Source organism: Rhipicephalus sanguineus, chromosome 6 (assembly GCF_013339695.2).
Source record: "Rhipicephalus sanguineus isolate Rsan-2018 chromosome 6, BIME_Rsan_1.4, whole genome shotgun sequence".
Lineage (NCBI taxonomy): Eukaryota > Metazoa > Arthropoda > Arachnida > Ixodida > Ixodidae > Rhipicephalus > Rhipicephalus sanguineus.
Genome location: NC_051181.1, coordinates 123008543 through 123018540, shown reverse-complemented (window position 1 = coordinate 123018540; position 9998 = coordinate 123008543). Strand labels below are relative to the sequence as shown.

The 9998-nt window shown below is 44.9% G+C and overlaps 1 protein-coding gene across 1 annotated transcript in view; it reads left to right on the top strand.

Moving 5' to 3' along the window:
• The first annotated feature begins 283 nt into the window (after positions 1-283).
• Positions 284-9998, top strand: part of LOC119396319 (zinc finger C2HC domain-containing protein 1A) — a 30264-nt gene continuing 20549 nt past the window's right edge. The window contains exons 1-7 of the mRNA XM_037663483.2: positions 284-588; positions 1236-1291; positions 1701-1765; positions 1905-2030; positions 3868-4003; positions 6954-7099; positions 7403-7587. Of these exons, the coding sequence (XP_037519411.1) occupies positions 557-588; positions 1236-1291; positions 1701-1765; positions 1905-2030; positions 3868-4003; positions 6954-7099; positions 7403-7587 (746 nt within the window). The 5' untranslated portion in view covers positions 284-556. The remainder of the gene's footprint in view (positions 589-1235; positions 1292-1700; positions 1766-1904; positions 2031-3867; positions 4004-6953; positions 7100-7402; positions 7588-9998) is intronic.

The following is a 9998-nucleotide window of genomic DNA, read 5'->3' as shown; positions in this document are numbered from 1 at the left end:
ACACACACATTCCCCCCGCTTTACAAAAGCTTTCACGCACGGAAAGGCTCTCTGTTTACGGTGAGAGGTCACGGACGAACCGAAAGAAAAAGGGCGCGTAAGACGTGTGCTGCCATCTCGGAAAAATAAGGTGAACTGATACTACTGTGTCGCCATCTCTTAGAACTTCTAACAAACGCAAAATCACTGTTAGCGGTGAGCGCAAGGAATCAAAATGCTAGAATATGGCAATTTTGATCTCGCATTTAGAAGAAACTCACGGCTATTCCATTGGTTTTTGGTGAACGTAGCTTAGCGCGGCCTTCAGTGCTCCACGGCCGAATAATTCCTTAGAAAGAAAAGCGACGGTGGTCAAATGAAAGCGCTAACAACAAAAACAAAACACGTTCGGTCTCCGTGCGCGGCGGCCGCCCGCAGAGTGCGTCGGCACCGTTCTTCTTCGGGACTAGTTTTCCTAACCTAAATTTCGGGAGCGGCTAATTCCTGCCGGGTGGACCGGGGCGTAAGTGTCCACTACAGGTCCAGTTCTTGTCGCTTTCGCGCTGGCGTGGCAGCGATGTGCAACGTGTATTTCGCGCGACTCGCAAGGTAAAGCGGGCCTCCCCTCCCGTCCCCTTCGACGCGGTGACTGTTTTCCGTTGCCTGCCTTCCGGTTGCCATGGTGATGCGGACGCATTTGCCCGAAAGGAATTGTTTTGCGGCGTGCGCTACGGATTTTCGCTTGCACTCGTTCAAGGCGACCTGAGCGTGGCACTGTAGCCACCGTTTTTTGCCTGTGCCCCGCTTGGCAACTTGCTTCGTTGGGTGTGGACTAACCGAGGTACTGTGTGGGATAGCCCATCCTTTCCCTTATATGGGCAGGCGTCTTGAATTCGAGCGCTTTCTCTGGCTCTCGTTAATGTCCTCTTCGCTCGCATTGGCCTCGGCGCGGCATGAAAGCGGCTGCGTTGTGTCAAACCGTAGTGCCTGCCTCGTCGACCCGTGCTTTGCTGACTAATGTGCGTTGCTGTGAAACATTGCTCGCTTGCGACTGATCCTTGGGTATCGTATATGCGCCTGTATACTCCGCACTGCCGGTGGAATGCGCCGATTTGCATCCCGATACGTCAAAAATCGATCTGCGTGGCACCATTTTGCTACGTCATCCTGTTTTGCCTGAAACCTGCCCAGTTGACTAATTAATCCCATAATGCGCGCAATCCTGATAATAATACCGTCTCCACTGCTCCTTACAGCTGTTTCACTGTGCAGCATGTGAGCGACACGCCGAGCAGCAGTATGGAGGATGTGGGTGAGTTGTTCGCGATTCATTCATTATCAACGTTTCGAATATTCCAGGGTTTGTCTTTCATGGTGAAAATATTCACAAGAATTTGCGTGTTGGGCATGTAATACGTATACATTCATTAAATTAGACATATATAGATGTAAGGGAAAGTGTCCATCAGTTTGAATGGAATCTTCATTAAGGTACGTTGAGAAATACATATTTGAGAGCATAGGTCTGCAAAGAAATCTTTTTATAAAGTTTCAACTTGTACTTAAATGAATTTTCAGTCGTGTATGTGCACTTTCATATGCTGTGTCAACTTTACACGTTCCTTCTTATGCAAGTTCTCGGTGTTGTTTCAGTTTTGATGGGTGAAGAGTAATTCCATTTCATATTGCAAAATAAATTGTGTTTACACCTACCACTGCAGCCTCAACACCGTCAGCGCTAAAACCATGTTCGATATGTGGGAGAACGTTTCGTCCTGATGCTTTGGTAAGTTCTTTCTGGAACAAATTATACATAATTTGCGCTTCTTTGTCAAATGTTCGTTCAATAGTAATGTTGTTGGACTACAATAGTCTGTGCGAGTCTAAGAAACAGTTTCACAGCATTTTTCTGCTTCTTGGTTCAGGCACGGCATGAGCAAATATGCCTCAAAGCAAAATCCAAGCCGCGCAAGGTTTTTGATTCTTCAAAGCAAAGGATTGAAGGAACAGAAATCAAGAACGCACCGAAGCTGCCATCGCTTTCACCAAAGGTAACCGACTTTACCTACTGTTACAGCATTGTCTTATTACAAGTTATATACTCTTAGAATAATAGAGAGCTGAGCTAGTTGGTACATATTCACGTTAAAAGACTGAGCGTGCAACCATGGACACGAGAGCGAAGTCAAGACACCACAAATGCCACTTGTGGTGTCTTGAAACGGCATATGTGGTGTCTCGACTTCTCTCTTGTGTCCGTGTTTGCATGCTCAGTCTTTCAACATGTATGTACACTTGTTGTGAACCTCATTAATGCAATCATAAATTTGAGAGTAACTTAGCAGTTTAATATTACTGGGAAATGTAACGTATTAGTAAAGATTCTTCATAACATGAATCTAGGCAGGTCCTAACATGGTGAGGTGTGTTACACCAGTGTCAGTCACACATGGAACTTTTGATTCCAATCAGTCCAAATTCACATCAAGTTTCTCCATTGTGATTGGATCCTGAGTGCATGCTGGGGATGGGAGTCACTCATTATTGAGAAATTTGTCTGGCTTGGCTTCACTCACAATTGAGTGTGCCTTGTGAAAGTGGGGTAATAATTAATAGAACTTGCGCTACAAGCTCATTATACAGCTGTTTCTCATATACGTTAACAAATTGTTACTGCCTACGTCATCAAGCACGCCTGTGAGTCATGTTTTTGCAGACGGTAGTGAACAGAAAGCATAACAAGGCAAGCACAAGACATAATTTTTGTAAAGACAAGTCGTTGTGTTGTTTGCGTCTTTCGCTGCTGCTTCTTTTGGCAGCAAGGCGAAAAATTCCAGCATACAAATGTTTTACAACTTCTCCTTGCACATATTATTGTCAAATGTTTTGCGTCTGTTGCTTAAGTGTCCGTTTAGTGCTTCTACGCTTCACTCGGCAACTGGAAACGTTTGCCAAAAACCATTTGTTTCTCTCCAAGGGAGCATCTGTCACCTGAAGCTTTTTCCCACTCTTCTTTTGTGTGTTTTCCGTGTGGCAGCAAAACGCCTGGTATTTTCTTTTTCTTTCTTTTTTCGTCTGCAGGTCCTTTCGCAAGAAGCGCCACGCAACATGCGCTGGCATGTCACTTTCTTTTTAGATGGTGCTTAGATCTTAGCGACACCAGTAGTAAATGCCTGTGTGTTTATTTCTACGTCCGAACTAAGTTAGGCTTGCTGTTTATGTTGAAGCCTTAGTTTTCTTGCATCATTTTGATACTTCCGTAAGACCTGTTATTTTAATTACTTCTTTTGCAATGGTAATTTGCTTTGCCCTTGGAAGCTCAAAGAAACACCAAAGTCTAAAGTTGTCGTGGACTGTTGGCAGGTCATTGTTGGATATTTGTGCCACTTTTGCTGAAAACGTATACTTCTATAATAAAAAAGAAAGAAAAATGTTGGAAGTTAAGAAGGGAATGTCATCACTCTTTTCTAGATATAATGCTCCCAACTATCGTGAAACGTTATTATAATGAAGGAGCATCTGACACGAAAATAACTTTGTGATATCCAGAGATTCATTATGAACGAATATTCAAAACAATGCATCTACGACAAGACTATTCTACATTTACGTCGCTATAAGTGGTAATTCATTATATTCGTGTTCATTATATCGAGGTTTGAGTTTACACTGTTTCCACAGTACAACCCTTGCTTTGGGACATTGGATGCTGGCAATCAACTCGGCGACCGAACGCCTCTTTCAACGCTGTTATCTTTTGCAGGTCTTTGAGCAACAAAATTTTTTTTATAAAAGATATCTACTACTGCTTGCATAATCTTCTACTGCTTTGCATCTCCACCTATTGGGCTAGAGTTTGAGTGTAGCAAAACTATTTGCCCTCTACAGCCAAAGACGAAACCCCGGACTAACTGGAAGGAGAAGCATGAGGAGCTTATCCGTACAATTCGTGCCGCGCGGGGTGAAGACGTCGGGCCGTCAACCGACACGGCTTCAAATGGCAGCCGGCCAGCAGTGCCTGCAGGCAAGTTCACTGCCCTCGTCCTGCTATTTTTGCCTGGTTATCTTGCGCAATTTGTGAAGTTTCGCCAACCCGCAACGATAGCTTGGTGTAGAGGTCTCAAACTCACCTCAACTAGAGGGCCACTGTCACGAAATTTAGTCCCGCAAGGGTTGGGACAGTGAAGAAGGTAAGAGCGATAGGTGGGGTGGGGGGGGGGGAGTTTGCACAACATGCTTGCTAACGTTGCCATTTAAAAGGTGGTCTTTCCCATATCTGATGTGTGGGTTGTTATTGAAGGGGATTTGGCCTCACAATTCGAAAAAGATATTGATGCTGACCTCCAGAATGACTAAAATGTTGACTGGAATCTGGATTCCGAAATATAGATTTTCTTTCATGGTTATGTTATGCAAATGGTGATTGCATGGGATGCTTCATGAAAGAAATGCTCGAGACCAGTCATGACTCTAGCTAACGAACATACTTAATAAGAAAATACATACATATATATGTGCGTGCATGCATGTGTGTGGGGGAGGGGGGTGGGGAACGAATACAGTCATGTGCAGGCCGGGCCACTAGCCAAAGGCCCGGGACCACATGTTTGAGACCCATGGCTTAATGGCTATAGCGTTGCACTGCCAAGCGCAAGGACACCAGTTCAATTCTCGGCCACTGTGGCTGCATTTCTATGGGGACGAAATGTAAAAACACTTTTGTGCTTAGATTTTGGTGCACGTTGAAGAACACCAGCAGTTTAAAATTAATCTGGAGTACCCCACTAAGGCATGTCTCATGATCATATCATGGTTCTCGCACTTGCAATCCTAGAATCTTTTAACAGCGAAGCAGTTTCACAGTTTTAACAGTGAAGTGTTGTCCCGTGTCGTTCCCTTTACGTAACTTTCATCTACTTTTAGTGCGATAAGGTTAAGCTATCTGTAAAATCATAACAATTGAATAAAAAAACTTCGCCGGTGCGATGACGTCACCACGCATTGCCTGTAGCAACTGGTTGCACAGCTGTGTGCCTGGTTTGCTAACCCATACACAGTTCTGCCACCAGCCTGCCTGCGTGGACACTGTGCACACCCGCTCGTTTGTGCAAGACATGACGTCATGACCAACTGCGCATGCGCTCCTTCATTCTCCATATAAAGCCGGCACATGGCAGCAGCACGCCAGACGCAGACATGGGAAGACCGAAGAAGGTTCGCGCTGCCATTGAGGAAGCCGTTTACCGGGAATCGCAGCACGCTGTCACGTAGACTGCTGGACTCAACTCATTTAAAGTAATCCACAACGTAGTACGGCTGAAATGGCGAGAGGCAACTGTCCTGGACTCGACTGAAACTTGGCATTACTTCGTATCACATAGCATCATTTCGTATAACTTGGCATTATTTAGCATCGCTTGCATAGCCAGGACCAGCTTGGAGCCGATCAGCTCCGCTGTGCCTTTAGCCTTGCACCACTAGTGCAAGCTACGTCCGTTTTATTTAATTTCTTTTTTAAAGTTAGCCAAACTTTCCAGTTCCAAGGTGTGCAGACATCGCTCTGTAAGCACCTTTCTTACTCAAGATGACTGACGTTTAACTAAAGCATTTATAAACTGTAATATGTTAATGCTAAAATAAGCAGGTGTTTTATATTGAAGTCTCCTTGTTTTTAACGCCAACTGGTGCGGTGCTCCCTGTGCATTACATGCATGTGTCTCATTTGAAGCAGAAATCTTCATGGAAATCTTCAACCCGGAATGTGAAAGTCACTGTAGGAAGTTCACAGTTGACGCTTGGCAATACCCTGCTGCCATTGTAAGGAAGCACTTCAAACATGGATGAAGCTAAGTGCATTATGTTGCGAAGGGTTTCATGCTGTCCCACACACTTTTGTGCTGGCTGGTAGTATAAAGATTTCTGGCCATTTGTCGAGTGGTCAGTTTTCATTTGTAATATGTGCAAATAGACAACCTATAGGGCGTTCAACATAAGTGATAATAACATACTGTTTACACTACAGAACTACTGTTTCATGTTAAATGTACCATGATACGAAAACATTCTAGCTGTGGAGGTTGCTCAATGCTTACGGTTCTTTTCTGCTCAAAATAGCAACGTGCCTGTTACCACGGGCTGGTATTTTCAAAGTTATTGTACATTAAACCGGTGCTGCTAAAAAATCTTAGTGTTAGCTACTGACATTTCAGTTCAGGGTCCTAGTAAACTTGAGCCTCTATGAGGAAAATTACTGCAACAGTGTACACTCAGTTGTCACTATTTTTATTAAGACAGATAAATACAACATACCCTAAACAAAATCTTTGACTCTTCGTTTGATTATACTAAGAATTTGAACTGGTTATCCGAGTCATAGCCCCAGCTAAATTTGTGTAGTAGGCTTTTCCCATGATTGCTGTAATATCCAAAGTCGTTGCTTACCCTCTGGACAATGTAAGCTGTCAGAAATTCGAGGGGGGGGGGGCGTTGTCTAACAGGAATGCCAGAAGAAAGTTTGCAAAGTTATCGGAAAGAATTAACTCAAGTCAACTATATACTGGGCATTCTTTGTAAAGACTTGTAAGCAGCACGTGTTTATCATGTGTTTATTGCACAAGTGTGCTGCTGCTAAGAACATAAAGTGTATGAACGCTCTTGGCGTTACTGAACTGCCCTGCCTTTCATTAGGTAGGTGACATTTTGGTGTGTTTCAGGAAAAAGTTATGCTGTGTGACACAAAAGGCACCCCTGTGGCGAAGCAATTCGTACTGTTTAACGGTTGCGTTCTCCAGCGGCTCCTAGTGGGTCGTCCTCTTATAAGCGCCGCTCGCTCTCGGAGCCCGTGCTCTTGCCCTGACTGTCGCCATAGCGAATTGTCGCCGAGTGCCGTCCAATAAACCGCTTAACACCCCGATGACAGGTGATGGCACGGGGCATCGTACTAAGTTGTCACTTGTTTGTTTTTGCTTCCGCAGGATATGTGGAATGCCCTAGCTGCAACCGCAACTTCAGTGACCGTGCCGCTGACAGACACATTGCGTGGTGCCAAGAGAGGAAGAGCCGGATACCAAAAAGCCCAGCCAGCGCAGAGGCTGTGGAGAGGCTCAAGGCCAGAACAAAGGTCAGTGGGTGGTCTTGCATGTGCCTCTTTGTTAGAATGACCCCCAAAAAAACCTGATGAATTCTTACTAAACGTGAGCCTGTAGCGTGGGTGTTTTGGCTTATCAAAGAATCAATCTGAAATGAGGCAGGCCACATAATCGTATCATGGTACTGTTCGCACATAAAACTTCAGAATGTTTTTTTCTCTTGCGGTGTCGTATTTCTGAGACATGTGCACTTCTCTAGATATCCATTCCAGTTGTTTACACATCGTTGCCGACCAGGCTGATGGGTTGCACATTCTTACGTTTTGATTGTGCAGTACAAGGTCCCCACACCTGGCAAGAAGAATGGTACTGTGAGCCCTTCGGGCTCTCAGGGCTCAAAGGAGGGTGGCAGTGGCAAGGTCGCTGTGGTCAACCGAAATCACCAGAGGACCAAGTCGTCTCCGTCGATGCTGGACACAAACGGGACGACCGCGAACAAGGCAAAGAAGCCGATCGTAAGGTGGGCGTCGTAACGCATTCATAGCCTCGCAAAAGTGCAGATATAAGCAAAAGCAGCTGTATACAGTCAAGCATTGTTATATCAAGGTTGCATCTGACACTTCAGTAGTTTCATTATGCGTAAAACTTCGTTACGGATGTACATCTGCAACACTGTGTCAATGACACGACTATTCTTCAGTTATTTCGCTATATCAGTTACGGATGTAACATTCTAAAATGTTATACTAATCATTTTCATTCCGTTGAGGTTTGACTATAGTTTTTGCGAGATGCAGTTGTTCATTCATTCATTCATTCATTTTATTTCCTTTAAAGGGGTCATGAACCACTTTTCCAAGTAATGATCTAATGACCTCAGTATCGGAGTTTACTGCCTCCCGAATCGATTGCCGCAAAAATTTCTCGAATCCTTCAAGAATCAGCGGAGTTACGGGGGTTTGGCGCACACTCCCAGCGCTTTCCCTCTTTTCTCGTGCCGACGAGTGCACTGGAAGCTAGACAGGGAGGGATGGCACGGGGGAAAGAAGTTACGTCAGCACGCGTCATGAAACGCGATCGCTCTCCCGTTGTGATTCGCTTGCGCGAGTGCGGCTGCCGTGTACTGAGGAGTGCGGCGCCGGCAATTGGCGGCACCCCGCGGCAAGAAGCGCATCTGATCCAAACGCCGCTCTCGATTTACGTCGGCTATTGGCCAATAAGCATGCTATGTCTCTTGCGACGTAAACTGGCAGATCCGCGACGTCAACGTGCAGACGCCCCACCCACCGACGAGAGTGAGAACCGGCCTCTGTTTGAAAAGAGGGCACCTGAGGAAACGGCAACTTCGCGCTCCGCTTGTGGCCTTTATGCGCCGCGCACGACTGTAATATTTGGCAAAGCAGTTCATAGCCGTGTCAGCTTTCCGCAGGATGTGTTTTTTCAACAAGACCAAGGGGTGCTTCATGACCCCTTTAAGACCCCTCTAGGGGTTGTTACATAAGGGGTGGATATACATAAATTATAGAAATGATAACCACATATGTTAATTGTGTGACGGGTAATGTGTTACACTTTGCAGAAATAAAGTCGGGCAGGTAATGGCGGCAGTACTGTGGGAAAGGTCGTTCCATTCAGATAATGCATGTGGAAAGAAAATGTTGTGGTGCAGCTGTGTAAACGGGTGACTTGTAATACATGACCGATGCGATGAGATATGTGGGCTGGAGAGAATGTCACGTGAGTTGTAATAGAACTCATGAAAGCGAGCTATTGTGGCAATGCGGCGATGAAATGCAAGAGTTAATGGAGATGATTCTTCTTTCAGTGATGACCCATTGAAATGGTACGAATATGATGAATGGATAAATCGTACCGCACAGTTCTGTAGTGCCTCAAGTGAGTTTATTAGAAAAGCCTGAGGCGGGCTCCGAATGGCAGCAGCATACTCAAACTTTGGTTTGATAATGGATTTGTAGGCTAGCAGTTCTAAGTGTTTGGGAATGTGACGTAAATGCCGTTTTAGAAATCCAAGTGATTTGTTAGCACCCACTACGATAGTGTGGCATGCGCACCCCACGTTAGATCATGTGACAATGTTACATGTACTTGTAGGATTCCTCTCTGTCCAAGTTAAGATTACCGAATGTGTAAGAAAAGGTTAAAGGGTTTTGATGACGCAAGAAAGATAGTGATTTGCATTTAGTTGGATTAAGTGTCATGAGCCGCTGGTCACACCATGCTTGAATAGAGTTAAGATAATCTTGAAGTGCTTGCTGCTCAGATGGATTAGTAATATAGTAATTATAAATGATGCAATCATCGGCGAACATACAAATATGACATAAAACTCGTAAAGGTAAGTCATTAATGTATATTAGGAACAACAGAGGGCCTAACACCGAACCTTGGGGAACACCGGATGTTACTGGAAGAGGGTTAAAAAGGTACTCATTAACAAAAACTGATTGCGAGCGGTCCCTCAGGAAAGCTGCAATCCAATTAAAGGGGTCATGAAATGCTTTCCCAAAATTTTCAACTACGTGTGTATTCGGAATCCTGGCTGTCCATTCAATACTATACCTCGACTCGTTTCATCGTCCGGGTTCATTTAATAACTACAAAAGCACAATTACGGTTTCCCAGCTCACATTCCCCTCAACTGTACAGCTGACGTCACTTTAAGTCAGCCAACGAAAAGTCTCTGTCGTCGACAAAACATGGCAACGCAGTGATGTTTGCTGAGCCATAGTTGGCCGAGGTTCGTAGCATCATACCGTCTCGGTTGTGCCGCCGGCAACTTGTGAAAGCGAACGTTGTTTCCACTTTCATAAATTGTACGGCACTGTCTGACGACGCACACAGTTGGCATAGCAAGGACTAAGCCACCCAAAACACGCCATAATACACGACCTAACGCAACCAGAAATAAAA